A 16,361-nucleotide genomic window follows, 5' to 3' on the forward strand; every position below is an offset into this window, starting at 1 on the left:
TTAAATATTATTTTTATAATTTTTTATATAAGATATATGATATAAACTGTAATAAACAATGCCATAACAAATGCTCATTTAATTTAATTCGCTATAAAATAATTAATTCATGTAAGAATCAGCAAAACATAAATTTTTATAGTATTCCACCAAACTTCAAGTATAAAATTTTATCTGTGTTTAGTGTAATTATCTAGCATATTTATGAATTTTAAGTGCAAAAAATTATTTAAATCAATATTTATCTTTAAAATGAATTATATAATATGTTAAAATGAGTTTGGAGCGTCATAAGTTTTTATTAAAAGATTTCAAGTAAATATGTTTTGGAGAAATGAAAAAAGAATAAAGATATAATTGACAAAATTTTCATATATTATAAGAAAGCTACTGAATTAACATATGGCAAGTGGTCTAATGGTGAATATATAATAGATACATGCCTAAAATCCCATGTTCAAATCTTAGCAAGAGCTTACTAAAATTTTTTTCACAAAAACCAATCAGATTTTTGGTTTAATTTGATTGAACTATTGGGATCATTGACCAGTCAACAGAAACCCAACTCGGCCTAATGGCCAATTCATTGGGTTGATTTGTTCGACTGCAAGTCGGACTGAGTTTAATAATTATGGCTATGACAAACATACATGTGCTTTGTGAATTTCCTTTTTGTTTTGAGTGTAACAGAACTTTAATTACTTTTGTGGAATGGATACATAAATGCAGAACATTCCCAACCAAAAAAACCAAAAAACAAATGCCTAACACTAACCATCCAAAAACACAAGTCTTCTCAAAACTGAATTGGACCCATTGAAAAATCATCATTAAAGAACAAAGAGTCAGCACCAGCACTGCATATTACCGCTTCATATACATGACACGGGCCGGCCCTGCCGTCCCGGTCAAAGACTTGCGCTTTGTTCTTTTGCTCAAACCGGCTTTTGTCTCCTATTTAGTGCTTTTCTGTCGTCCTAATACTGCATCCTTGCTTGATCTGACACGGTAGCTAATAGGCAACTATTAGGAGACAAATGCTTACAAGTGTTCATGCTAAACCAGCTGAGCTAGTTCAATTGGCCATTAGACGAGGGACTAGAGGGATTAAATCCCTCTGACTGTGTTTCCTCTTTAAAATTTATCGAAGTATGGTAGAAGAATATTTAACTTTCTTTGTGCCTCTCAGTAGATTCAATAGGTCCATCCCCTCTATTTTCTCCTAGTATATGACTAACTATAACAATGCTGTTAAAAAAATGTTTACACTACAAGTACTATTTGAATGGAGTGTCTTCGTATCACATTTTTCAATCAATTTTTATTTTTGTGCTTATTTATTCACAAAATTGGTATTGTAATATTTGTCTGTATAAAACATCCCAAAAAAAAAAAACCATTGAGACAGAGCAGCACCTCGATTCCCAAATTAAGAATTGAACAGTTGGTTTGATTCTATCGCACTTGTGAGTGTAGTGTATCAAATTATTGCAAAAAAAAAAAAAAATTGAGGAATATACTAGGATAAGATGTTGACAAATCTCTAAAATCCACAAGCATACCAGTTATTGTTACTCAAAATTCAAAATTCAAAGTTGTACTAATTACAGATGGCAGAATGATACATTTGTTGAATCATAAAATAAGTATCGTCCAATTTTGGATCATGGCCTCTCTAGTTGAGTTTCATCCAATTCGATTTGATTGATGTAACTTTTAGAATATATAATACAATCATAAAATTTGTCAACTCAGACAACTAAATAATGTAAAATTCATAATTATACCATAGTTGTACAAGTTTACATCAAATGTCTTTAGGATTATAACAATCAATGGACAAAATTCATCTGGAGAGGCCCGTTTTACTTCTTTTTATCCTGTCGAATACATGTATATATATTCAGTGCATCATTAACTATTCTTCGACTGAATAGTTTTCAAACAAATATTTTTTTTTTCCTAATCCTCATTCTTTCTCTTGGAGTGGGAGGAACAATTTTCTTTTTCATGCACACAGAATTTTGAAGTTTTGAGGATTGCAAGAAACCTCAATGGAAGTAACAAACAGATACGTAGTGATTAAACATATTATTGATGGAGCACCACAGGAGTCAGACTTTGAGCTTAGAACTGGACCTCTTACTTTATCAATTGAGCCCGGAAAAGATGAAGTCATCGTCAAAAATCTCTTCTTATCGATTGATCCATACCAATTGAACCGCATGACGAGCCAAAGTTGCTTTCAGCAAGCAACCAACATTGCAGGTGCCCTCAACCCTGGCGAGGTATGTTGCAAATTACAAACTACTTTTGTTGATTGATGACGATGCAATGAAGATTTATTCAGAGATGTATGCAGAGTAATGCTCACAAGAATCAATTAATTGTTGTTAACAGGAAATTGATGGTTATGGTGTGGGGAGAGTTGTCGCTTCTGGCAATCCTGAATTGAAAGAGGGGGACTTGGTTTCCGGGTTCCTGAGCTGGGGGGAGTACAGCATCATAAAAGAGGGTACCAGCAAATTTAAAGGAGCTAAGTTAAATAAGGTGGAGACCATGGGATTTCCACTTTCTTACCATGCAGGATTTCTAGGTAAGTTCATATCATACTTCCATTGTTATCAACATGTTATAATGCTGCATTTTCGGCCTGATTAAGATTGTCTTTCCAGGGTAGGATCAGGATATTTGAATAGATTAACTACTCTTTCAATTTTGTTGTGCAGGATTCAGTGGGATAACAGCTTTTGCTGGACTTTTTGAAGTGTGTAACCCAGAAAGGGGAAACAGTGTTTGCTTCTGCTGCCTCAAGATCTGTGGGAAGTTTAGTTGGGCAGTATGCCAAGCTCTTTGGGTGCTATGTCGTAGGCTGTGCTGGTAGCCAAAAAAGGTCAGCCTTCCATTTCCAAATGGACACATTATTTACTTCCAGTGCTGATTTTTGTGTTTCCCTTTTTTGTTGGTGAGGTTTGTTTCAATTGATTATGTCAAGAGGGTTTGGTTTACTCATAATAGGAAATACATGGTAAGCATTAGAGCAAAATATTTGAGATCAAACCTGTACTTAGGAATGACCTATGACCTAGATAAAGGGTTGGATGACTTCATGATATCTTTGTTTTATTTCCTTTCCTTTTGTCATTAATTTTCACGGTCCTCTATTCTGTTAATTCTGCTAACAATAATGTTTTCAACTAGACTTAAGAAGGATACATTTGAGAGTTTAGGTGCAAAGTGAGAATCATATACAAGTTTGAGGTCACAAAGTGAAATTATTTCATAAGAATAATGTTTTATTTTACCTTGAAATATTTATAGGTAGACTTGCTCAAGGAGAAGCTTGGTTTTGATGAAGCATTCAACTACAAAGAAGAAATTGATCTTAAGTCAGCCCTTAAAAGGTAACTCAATCCACTGCATCTATTGAATTTCAGGAACTCGAGTGATTTGTTTAACTCTTTCACATTGGAATTTCACTAGAACTTCAACTTGATAATCTATCAAATAGGGACTAACATTTTGGCAAGTGAAGATGTCATGTACTTGGGATAGCATTTGCTAATTTTTGAACAATGATACTATAGGCACTCCCCTTGTGGGATTGACATATATTTTGACAATGTGGGAGCAGAAATGTTAGAAGCAGCAATTGAAAACATGAACCCATTTGGTAGAGTGGCTGTTTGCGGCGTTATATCAGAGTATACGAATGAAGGAAAACGTGCAGCTTTAAACATGGTGGATGTCATATACAAGAGGATCACAATTCAAGGATTTCTTGCTGCTGATCACTTCAAAGTTTATAAGGACTTCCTTTCAACCACACTTGAGCACCTCCAGAGTGGGAAGTTCCACGTTCTTGAAGACATTTCGCGTGGTGTGGAAAGCATACCATCAGCTTTTGCAGGACTTTCGAGGTGATAATGTTGGGAAAAAAATGGTTCAAGTAGCTGATGATTAAGTACCAGATCATTTTGCTGGAGTCATAATTGAGTAAAAGTAAGTAAATGAAGATTAGGGAGCTGGGGAAGGAAAAGGGCTTTAAATCTCAAAGATTTCTTGGCTGTAACTGATCTTGTAAACAATAATATCCCACTGTTGGAGTCATGAATCAATAATCTTTTCCATTGATTTGTTCTCAGTTTAGTAATTTTAATCTCAAGGAACCTTCTGTTAAAACAATATATTAAATTAATGTCGAAGTAGTTATGTACGAGAGTGAAAATTATTAAGAAGTAAATTTGAAACATCTTGAGAGTAGCTGATTATTAGGAGCCAGTAAAAAGCTAAGATTTCATGCTTATTTAAGAATGGCTTGCATCTACAGTTGTCAAGCAAACTTGATTATTCAAGTAGTGGTTGTAAAAGATGTGGCCCGAACAAATACTAGTCCTAGACCTGTAGTTTAGTAATACTGCTATTTTATATACTTCTTCCGTCATAAAGATAGATTCACTTCTACTTTCATATAAGTTAAGAAGGGTAATTAATGTAATCATTTTTGCTTATTACTTTCCTTATATACCTTTCTATTGATTCTTGTTTTAGTGTCTTATTTATTCCTTCTAGTACAATGGTTGACTAATAGAATAGCATATTTACTTATTCAAATGCACATTGACTATGGATATAGTAGTAAATCCATATACCAACTATGCTTTAGAAAAGAAATATACCTATAATTTGGGATAAATACAAAATGAAAGTGTTGATCTATTCTTATGAGACGGAGGAAGTATATATCAGTTTTGTAGCTATTCTTGCAAATGTGATCATAAGAGTTGACCGGACAAAACAGAAGAGGGGGCAGTTTGCAAATAATTAAGTGCTACGATTGGCCCAAAAAGTCCTTTTTTCTTTTTTTGTAATTCGAAATATACTCCGACTCGAGCCCTTTGGACTTGAGCTGGCACACCAAATCGGAGGGAAATGTCACGGTCTCACACAACATTTTTTCTGGTGAGTCACAGGGTACTTCAAGGAGCAATTTTGATTCCAGAACCTTTTGTGTCCTAAAGAATCGTTACTATCACTGGACCAATCCTGTGGGACAAAGAATATAAAGTTTTTGTTTTTTCACTTTGTTTTGTTAGCCTAGTTGTCATAAACGGTTGACTTGAGTCTGATAGGCTGTACAAGTTCTGAAAATCCTATTTAGAATTCCCATTTTATCCATCATATTGTTATTACCTTTATGGTAAGTGATAAAGAAAGATGGTAAGTACGTAGTTTGGTTACATCAAGATACAAGCAATTTTTAAATTTATAGTTTACGTGATTTCATTATTTTTCATCTACAATCGTATGTTTCACAGTTATATACAAATTGACAACGGTACTCAGTTTAGTTGGTAAGACATTTACATGTAATTGAGTGATTAGAATTGAAGTTATAAAAGGATCATTAGGCAGAAACAACTATTGATGCCCCTTCGAAAACAATAATAAAGAAACACAACTATATAATATAGGACTTGGGCTGCACCCATTAACTACAGCTGCTGGTGGTTTTTTTTTTTTAAAATCAAAATTCAATTTAACAGTTTCAAGCCCCGGGAGTTGAGGTCAATGTTATGGTCTTTCTCTACTTCCTTCTACCTAATTGCTCAGTTGCTTCCACAAGTTGACCTTAACCGAGTCTTCGCTTCAGCCAAGTTTATAAATGCCAACTTAAATGTGTATTATGGACAAAGCCATAAGTATATTGGTCAAAACGAAGTGGAAAAGGAATCACATGCCTTCCTTAATATTCATCAAACTTTAGTTTCGACTGAAGCTCTTGTCAACTGTTGAGGCAAGACTCCATCCAATATAGGCTTTAATTACCTCATTTGAGTCTTCTTGTCCTCCAAACTCCAGTTAAAATCCGTCAAATTTGCAATCCAGTCTTATTCTGTTAAATAGAGTTGCTTTGATTACATCCTGTCCTGCACTGAGCTTGGAGGCCCACTGAAGCGAATCAAACCACCAATTAAGGCACAGCTTACTTAGCAGAACTAATCCCATTTGGTCAAATGTCAGACTACATCCCTGACCAACTGCTTGTGAATGTGCTTTTGAGGTTACCCTTTGATTCTCTGATTCGATCCAGGTGCGTATCAAAATCATGGCGTTCTTTAATTGATGGTCCTCACTTCATCAAAATGTATAACGAAAGCCACCTCGAAACAAACTATGATCATAATGATACTAAGATTGTTGCCTTGATTGAGGAGAAGTCTTCCCCAGTTTCTGGCTCTAGAAGCAGAGACTTCTACTCTCTAGATATGAATCGACTTTTTAGCTCCAGTACTACAAATGCAAAAAAACTCAACTTTCCTGCTGATTCTTTTAGAGATGATATTCGTTTGGTAGGCTCTTGCAATGGCCTTCTTTGTTTGGTACATAGGAATTGGAACATTTTTATATGGAATCCATGGACTCAAAAGTATTGGAAGATACCCCCTCCACCGTATGGAAATGCAATTGGCCACAGCCAAGTTCAAATCCGTCTAGGTTTTGGCTATGACAATGTCAGGGATGATTACAAAGTCCTGGCTTTCAAGAATGGTTGGAACTGTATGCAAAACCTAACACCAACAATTACTCTTTGCAGTAACAAAGTTTATGTTTATAGCTCAAAACTAAATTTATGGAAAGATATCGGTGATTTCCCATTTCAACAGGCAACCATGTTCCCTGACCCTATGGATGGTATTCTGGCTAATGGTGCATTGCACTGGGTTGGCGGTCTGAACTTTATCTTTGCTTTTGACCTTTGCAGTGACAAATTTCGTTCCATGCGCTGTCCTTTCTGGGAAGACCGTTTCCTCCCAAAATTGTGCATCTTGAATGGTGTCCTTTGTTTGCTCTCTGATTATGAGTTTTGGAATCAGAGGTTTGCTGATATTTTTCTAATGGAGGATTATGGAGCTCACGAATCTTGTTGGACTAAATTAGGCTCGATTAGAATCCCTTTTGGCAAATGGATAACACCTATAGCATTATCTAAGAACAAGAAGCAAGTGGTTTTGCAAATTAGCAAGGCTACGCTGGTGCTTTATGATCTGGAGACGAATTCGTTCAATGATGTAGCCATGAGTGGTGCAGCAAGTTCTATAGATTCACCTATAAGTCTAACTTCATGTGTTTGTGTTGGAAGCCTTGCTAGTCTGTTCTGGCAAGCCTGATTAGGCTGATTTGTCATAACCTATTAAAGATAGAAAGCATGTGATCATTTTTGAAAGCCTTGTTGGTCTGCTCTAGGAAGTCCGGTTTGTCAAAAACTGTGGAAGACAGAAAGCATGTGATATTGTGATCATTTGATAATCTTGAGGTGGAATCAATCCTGTGTTGTAGGCATAAATGTGCAGGAAAAAGAAAAGAAAGAAAAATGGTGGTGCAAGATATTTTATACTTCTGAATAATCTCAAGCAGGAACTTGTTCAGTGATGTATGCATAAACAGTGGTGCAATAAAAGTGTACAGTGTCTCATGTTTTCATTACAAACTTTGATCGGCCTTATCATGATGCTTGTTTAATTTGTTAAATGTTACATAGCCTATGTTGTTTACAATCTCCATAGCGTGAAGGTGTAGCTAATCAAATTTAATTTATGCTTTAGTTTAAATCCTCAAAGAAATCGTTGCGAAAGGAGTTGGAGTAGATGCTTAGAATGTCAATTTGTTCACAAAACAATTTATCATTCTGATTTTGCTTTCTTGTTTTGAAGTTTATTAGCACATAAAACATCTTCTGGTTCATGAATCAATTAGTTTAGGATGGCTTTTTGTATTTTCACAAGTTAGAATTAGATGCACCAACTCTGTATATATTTCTCGAGCAAATGTACAAAAACATGCAGTCTTCTTTTTGCTGCGTAATTTCAATGTTATCTTGTGCTTAAACAACTTAAAATTGCTGTCAAGGGTTGACCTGAATTGAATCATGTAAATACTTTGATTAACATAATCAATATGAGGCCAATCTTGGGAGCGGGACCAAAAAAGCTAAGGATTCAATACTGGGCAAACATCTGCAATATTCCTTTAACTTCCGAGTCACTAGGAAAACAGGATTGAGGTAATCAAATCCAATTATTTCTTAAGCATGCCAAATCAAGATTCAAGCTCTTATGTTTATAGGATCCTGTTTAGACTTGATCAGATTGCTCGAAAGAGCCTTTTGGCCCCTGCAGAAATTCAAGTTCTTTTTGCGATGATCCTATTATTCTTATCTTCTGCAGGAAACAGCTGCAGTCTGTAGCCACCTTCCAATGGACTGAACTAAAAGATAAACACTCGATCGCCATGGTTAGAAATAATCATACACAACAGCTTTTGCCCCAACAAAGATGAGTCATCGAACACTAATTATTGGTTGATCCACAAGTGGCAGTGGAAATGACAAACATACACAAGATTTTGATTAAAAGGAACTTTTTTCCCCACAGGAGTTGGAGAAAAGACATGATTCATACATGTATAAACAAGAAACTTTATATTTTTGGATAAGCAAAAGTACTTATTCCGTTTCATTTTGATAGTTTTGTTTTCTTTTTTCATTTGTCTCAAATTATAGCCCACATTTTAATTAAAGAACATAGTTACTTTTAACTTCTCTAAAATACCTTTATTTAATATATTTGTCACCAGCAAATATAACTTACCTTATTTAATACATTCAACTTTTTCATCAATAGTTGCTTTGGTATATGTCTTGAATGGTACAATATTTTTAACATACCATCATTATTGTTGTTGTTATTATTGTAAAGGTATAGTGATTAGTGATACTCCTAATATTAATATAAGGGTATTTTAGAAAAATATTAGGTTAAATTAATTTTTTCAAGAGAGTTAACTAATTTTTGTTAAACAATTAATGTGAGAAAAAAAAAAACCAAAGCTATCAAAACACACCAAGTGTAACCTTTGAGCTTGGAGTAGCCGATAAGCGGATTGTTAATGCCAACTGGAGGTCGCAAGTACGACTTCTGCATGTGGCACCTTGAAAAATTCTGAACCGGACCTTCATCCTCGAGTAAAAATTGGACACTGTGGGCGCTCCTTAGGACGAATCTGGATTAGTCTCACTAAGAGTAGGGATACTGGATGCTCAAAGCCAAAAAAAAAAAAAAATGCACGCACACCAAGTGTAAGTCCCAAAAATTTATATGATAGTTGGACTTAAATGGGATAAATTTAAGAGTTTAGGTGTAAAGTATCCAAAATTAAAATTTAAAGTGCAAAATGAAAAAATGGTACAAGTTTTCAGAAGTGCAAAGTGGAGTTAGTCTCTTTACCTGTATTGTAATATCATTTGTATCCACCCCAGTAGAGCAGACTTTAGCAAATAGAGCTGACTTTAGCCCTTTAGCATTGGAGTTCTGAGGTTTCCTTATCTTTTATTCCTTTCAATTTTATTGGCGCCCGGGAGTTGACTTTGATTGATTACTTGCTTTGGTGAATGGCTAACTCAATAGTGATGTGAAAACCATATATGTGCATATATTTCAAAAAAAAAAAAAAGGAGCAGGAGAAATCTTCCTTCCTTTCATCTAGCTCAGGTTGAGCAGAATTACTATCTTTTGTTTTTTGTGCTCAAACTAGAAACAAATTCTGGCTTCACATACTGCTATTACAACTGGTGATCATTTATATCCATATCCACTTGTAATATTTTTAACCCTCAGAAGTTGAGGTCAAAATTATGTTCCTTCTCTCCCATTTCCTTCAAGTCTCCGCGAGAGTTGACTTTAACCAAGTCTTTAACTTCGAACAACTTTATAAATGGCAACTCTCCCAATTGTGTATATAGTATATTATATGAGCAAACCCGAGTTGTATGGTGGTCAAAGAAGAGAGAAAGAACAACTCTTCCTCAATCTTCAATTCTTCATCAAACTCCGGTTGGGCTACTTTCAATTGAAGCTACTGTCAACTGTTAAGGCAAGCCTAGACCCAATATAGTCTTGCTTTTAGTTACATCATTTCAATCTTCTTGCAACCAATACTCCTCAACATTATATACTCCAGTTGGGATCACCAAATTCGCGATATATCCAGTCTTATTCCGTGCAGCAGAGGCTAAACTGATTTGCTTTGATAACATCCTGTCATGCTCTGAGGTAGGAGGCTCACCGACGCGAATTAAGCCACCAATTGACTGACAACTTACTTTGTAGCAATCACTATCAGTTGGTAAAATGTCAGACCATATCCCTGACCATGTGCTTGTCAACGTGCTTTTGAGGTTACCATTTGATTCTCTAATTCGCTCCCGGTGCGTATCAAAATCATGGCGTTCTTTAATTGATGACCCACACTTCATCAAAATGCATTATTTGAATAAAAACCACCTTCAAACAAACTATCATCATGATGATACTAAGATTATTGCCTTGGTTGAACGCTTCGGTTTTTACTCGCCCTGAAAGTAGATAATTTTACACTTTAGATTCAGATCTTTCTTGTAGCTCCATTCTGCATGCTAAGCAACTCAACTGCCCTATAGAGCTCTCTGAATATCATGTTCGTTTAGCAGGCTCTTGCAATGGCCTTCTTTGTTTGCTAGCTTCAGAGTCGGACATTTTCTTATGGAATCCAATCCATGGACTCAAAAGCACCGTAAATTACCCTCTCCTCCTTATGAAAATTTGATTGGTTGTAGAGTCAATTTTCGTCTGGGATTTGGGTTTGACCCTGTTAATGATGCCTACAAAGTGGTTGCTTTCATGAAATGTTGGAGTATTTTCGACCAAGATTGGTCAACTCCTCTCGAGTCATGAGGTTTATGTTTATAGCTCAAAGCTTAATTCATGGAAAATAATAGGTGATTTTCCATTTGAGAATCCCTTTCGGGAACCCATGGATGGACTTCTTGTTAATGGTGCATTACACTGGTTTTACTGTGTAGGCTACATTCTTGCCTTTGATCTTAGCAGCGAAGAATTTCGCATGATGCCTTGCCCTTACTTGGAAGGTCGTCGGGATTATGATTTGTGGGTCCTGGATGGTTGCATTTGCTTGGTTTCCTACTTCTTTGCCCATGATCATCGGAGATGTGCTTATATTTCACTGATGGAGGATTACAGAATTGATGAATCACGTCGGAATCTATTAACTTTCCTAAAATTCCCTTTTCATGAGCAGATATTATGGCACCACATAAAGCCAGTAGCATGTTCAAGGAACAAAAAGCAATTACTTTTGGAGGTTAATAGCAGGAAGCTTGTGCTTTATGACAGTCAAAAAAAATTCCTTCGTTGATATTGCAGACAAGAGTGGTTTAGATTTACGTGTGAACCATTATGAATTCTCAAACCTAACTGCATGTGTTTGTCTAGAAAGCCTTGTTAGGCCTTTTTAGTGATTTTGATTTCTCATATCAAATTTCATATAGCTGGTCCTCTAATCACTTGTTGATTACCCAACTTCATAACAGAATTTCATGACATTCTGAATTACTCAATTTGTTTGCTTGTTACAAACATTTTGTTCATTTCCTTTTTGAGCAAAAGTTTCCTCGTCACATGTTATTGCAAGAACACTTTGTTTGTTTTATATATATATATATATTTAATGAAAGAGTTAGGTTTTGCAGAACTTATAAAATTTCCTTGAGCTACCATACGTTTTTCTTTTTGGGCATGCAGTACATTGTGAAGCTTCAAAAAGTTCATTCTAATTGAAATTCAAGATTGTTTGATGATTAGAAGAAACTTTTTCTTTCTCCCAATACAACTTGTTTCGATTTTTATCACTTTCTTTCCCCTTACTGCCAAGTTACACAAGTTTTTACAATTAACTGGTTCAATTCGCACAGAGATACAAAATTGCTCTCTTAGATTTCTCTAGAAGAAAAATGGCAACTACTAGATGAAAAAGAGGATAGCCTGTAGGAACTATGGACGAAGGACAAAATGCATAAAATATCCTAAGTTTTACTAGACTTGATTCTCCAAATAATTGACAAACGTTAAATTGTGGTTAATCGGAGTATTATATATCTCCTCTGGATATTTTTATTGCTGCAACTGCCTATTCCACGTCCATTAAGAATCTACTAAAGTCACATTCTTCTTAGCGGAAAAGTCTGAAGTAACGATAGTTATGGTAACGAAACTATTTTTACCTGATATAACAGGTAAAAATACTTTTAGCGACCATTTGATGACCTGTTGTACTGGTCATCTAAATGAAATAGTACCTAAAATGGTGGTTAGTAAGTTTTGCATAAAGAATAGTAAGTTAACTCGATATATTAGTAACTTTTATGTCTCAAAAAGTAAACTTGAATAAATATGGAACTAACTTTGTTTTTAATGAAGTAAAATATTACTCTATATCTGAAACTTAGTTTTTGGAGGGTAAGTTTAGTTCAAGTAATAGTAAGTTTTTATAGATTAATAGTAAATATTGTTGATAGATTAGTAAATTTGGTTAATCATCAAAACTTAATAGTTTGTGGCATAAATTTACTATTTTACTTAAAGAAACTTACAATTGTACGTATCATTTATAAATGTTATATGTTTGAAGCATTTTAAATATACTATGAAAACTTTTTTTTTTTGCATATGACCTTATAAAATATGTAAGAATAATTTGTCATATTTTAAATTTTTTATTACGTGAAAATAAACAACTAAGTTCCCAAAATATTTCACTTTTATTGTTTAAAAAATCTCAACTTGTTGGTTAAATTCAAAATAATTCTATTGTCAAAAATAGTTTTTCTCAAATTAACTTTCATGATTAGATGTGAGATACAAATATGGTAAAATATCTCTCATACATATGTCATGGATATTTCCGACTTTTAGTAAAAAAAAATATTTTGTTGTTAAAATAACATTTATCATAGTGTACTAATTATTTTAGGACCATTTTATAGGTGAACTAAGTTTAATTTAAATTATACAATAGATTATACATGCATGTGATTTTCATTTATAATTATTGGATCCTATTCTTATGAACAATCTCCCAAGGAAAAAAATCAAGATCATACTGATTTTCTTATATTAATTGTTATACTAATTTTGTCATTTTTATTATTATATTATTTCTCATTTTGTTTAGGCTTTTACTCTTATTATTTCTTGTGTCTCAGATGTAAATTTATTAAAACTTTATCATCTTATTATATTCATAGGTGTTAAATTATAAAAATTTTGATATATAAACAAGTAATATTCTATATATAACTAGGAAGATTTGTTGTTATTGTTATTCGAACTTTCAAACCTTTCAAAAATTGAAAATGATTAAAAGCTTATAATACGACAAAATTTTATTTCATATTTTACAAGATTATGTGAAAAGTCAAACTGTTGTTCATAGTATTTTAAAATATATAAATAATTTTTTTAAATTATACCTATAATCAGGTATTATACAGGTATATTATGAGTACTTACTAACTAAGGTACTAAGAATTAATCATTAATAAAACATCTTATCATTATTTCAAATAAACTTCCTAATACTAGTTTGAAATATGTTTTAAAATAAAATAGCACATGTGTCCCATAAATCAGTAAGTTTTGATTATTAATCAATTTACCATGTTATTAGTAAGAGTTACTATTTATGTATAAAAACTTACTATTATTTGAATTAAACTTACTCTCTAAAAAGTAAGTTTGGGATATAAAGTAGTAATTTATCAATTTAAAAAGTAAGTTTAATATTTATTCCAACTTACCTTTTGAAGTATAAAAGTTACTAATTTTTTACTGTTAACTTATTATTTTAGATAGAAAACTTACTTTCTTATTTTTAAATGTTATCCTATTTAGGTGGATAGACCGATCAAATAATCAAATGGTCGCTAAAAGCAAATAAAAAATAAATCGAAAATGGTAACGAAATCTGTTATCCTATTTATGTCTTAAAAAGTAAAATGAAATAAAATTGAAAGTTACTTTTTTTAAAAAAAAATAAATTACTACTCTATATTTGAAACTTTCTTTTTGGAGAGTAAGTTTAGTTCAAGTAATAGTAAGCTTTCACGGATTAATAGTAAATCCTGTTGATAGAATAGTAAATTTGGTTAATCATCAAGACTTACTAGTTTGTGGCATAAATTTACTATTTTACTTAAAGAAACTTATATGAAACAAGTATTAGAAAGTTTATTTAAAATAATGCTAAGATTTTTTTGTTAATGATTGAAACTTAATATTATAGTTAGTAATTGTTGGTAACGTAAATGTATAATATATGATTGTATGTATCATTCATCAATGTTATGTGTTTTAAGCATTTTAATAAATGTATGTATCATTTACAAAGGTTATGTGTTCTAATAAATTTATTTTCTAGGTCACAAGCATAAAAGTTAAATTTGTACTAATGTGGCATAATCTTTGAAAACTATAGTAAATTTACCGATAGATTAAGTTTCATGAGATTCAAATATATTTTGTATCATTTACAATATGGATTTATATGCATATATTTTTTTTTATCAAACTTACTTTTAATTGGCAAATAGTATGTAAATTATTATAAAATGTCATTTTATAATAATCATATTTTTTATAGGTGAATAGTATATAAACTGCTAAAATGGCCAATTTATAAATGCTAAAATCTAGTTACTTTATGGCATATATTAGTTTGGTCAACTAAAAAATTAGCGTAATTAAGTGTACGTTGGTTGTTGATTTGAAATTTGCACCCTTGTCACTATTTCGTTATTTCTACCACAAATTTTTCTGATCAAAGTAAAACAAAGTCAAATATATTTTCCTTTTGTATGTTGTATTTATATTTAGTAAAAAATTAATAAACCATGATTACATTTCATAATTTCTAATGAAATTAGTAACATTTTCTAAATAAATTGGAATAATTTGTAAAATATGTTATTTTTTTGACAATATAATTAGGGGTGGCAATCGAGTCCAAATCGGAGTGACGGGTCGGGTTGAGACCCAGATATAATAGAAAACTGGTTGACCCGAACTTGACCCCCCTACCCGAAACGAGTCAGGATTTCTAACCCGAATCTGAAAATTCCAGGTTGTCGGGTTGGTGGGACGACTCGAATGACCCAAAACTTAATTTTAATTTATTAATTTACCACTGTAATTTGTAATTCACACAAGACTAATTACATAATCAAGTAATAAAAATTTAAATAAATAATCCCAAACCAAATCTAAAATAAATTAAAAACATTGTAAAAGTGTTTTGTTCCAAACCAAATATAAAATAAATAAAAGCAGTATAAAAGTAAAAAATAATATAATACATTATTTGTCCAAGTATAATAATTTCAACTTCAAATAAGTTAAATAAATTCATTTAGGATTAAGTGATTAATGCCTTTGAAACAAAAAGAATAACGTAGTTTAGTTAGGTAAAATAATTTTTAATTCATAAACAGGTGATCGGATCGTATCGGATCACCCACGGTTTGACCCGAATTCGACCCATTTTCTTTTCGGGTTCGTCGCATTTGATTCGATTCTTTTCGGGATCACAAGAAAGTGCTGCAAAATCACATTTACAAGCTTTCCGTAGCTCTCGGCTATTCATCACCTAAATCTATCGCACAACAATGAACGAAAAGGGAACTACAACATGCCATTTTGATAAGAAAAACAATTCCATCCCTCTAGCATCAAGAACATGAACTAAACTACCCAACCTGATAAACAAAGTTTCTGAAACAAGAACATACAAGGCAGGAGCAAAGAATCTGGCTTGACTGAGATAGAAAGAGGGAGGCCTCAACAACTCGAGCGTATAAAACACAAAAGAAAGACCAATGCAACATCAAAACCTTAGGTTTCCTTTTAAAATTCTGGTTTAAGACTTTTTGCGAGAAAATTATTTCAATCAGTACCAACCTACCCCATTACCGATCACTGGATTGAGAGCAAGAGGAAAGGAAAGGGGATATACAAACGGATACTTATGCATATTTTAATAGAAAATAAGTACAGAATTCATTCATCAAAGCTGTCAACGGATACTTAGGCATATTTTAATAGAAAATAATTGCGGTAATTTTTATACATATCGAAAATTAATAGAAAAGAAAAATCAAAGTCTGATTTATGACTTCTAATTTTTAAAATTTAAGCACCAGCCAACCAGAGACAATATGATAACTAACAATTAATGTGTTCCATTTTTCAAGTGGGAATAAAAAATGAAAGATCAAAAAATATCTAGAGAAAAAGGACAAAACCGTTTTCTAGGAAATCGGTAGTCATTGTCTGCAAGTCATTTCTACTGATTTTCATTTCTTAGTATTGAATTGCACCGGCACCCTTGAGGGGGCCTTAACTTCCACGTTTTGCAAAACAGCCACAGCAATAAAGGACAAAAAAAAATAAAAACAAAGAAAACAGCAAGGA

General features: G+C 32.8%; 1 protein-coding gene and 1 pseudogene across 1 annotated transcript; both read left to right on the forward strand.

Moving 5' to 3' along the window:
• Positions 1–1,943: 1,943 nt before the first annotated feature.
• Positions 1,944–4,139, forward strand: LOC113716440 (NADPH-dependent oxidoreductase 2-alkenal reductase-like; annotated as a pseudogene).
• A 1,878-nt stretch (positions 4,140–6,017) lies between these two features.
• On the forward strand, positions 6,018–7,172 carry LOC113717081 (F-box protein CPR1-like). Its single transcript, XM_027241730.1, has one exon. It carries the CDS (start codon positions 6,018–6,020, stop codon positions 7,170–7,172), a length of 1,155 nt encoding a protein of 384 aa, XP_027097531.1.
• Positions 7,173–16,361: the final 9,189 nt, after the last annotated feature.

This window comes from Coffea arabica, chromosome 11c (assembly GCF_036785885.1).
Source record: "Coffea arabica cultivar ET-39 chromosome 11c, Coffea Arabica ET-39 HiFi, whole genome shotgun sequence".
Taxonomy (NCBI): Eukaryota; Viridiplantae; Streptophyta; class Magnoliopsida; order Gentianales; family Rubiaceae; genus Coffea; species Coffea arabica.

Excerpts from the sequence above, each read along its gene's own strand:
- LOC113717081 (XM_027241730.1), top strand. The coding sequence starts at position 6,018 with ATGTCAGACTACATCCCTGACCAACTGCTTGTGAATGTGCTTTTGAGG.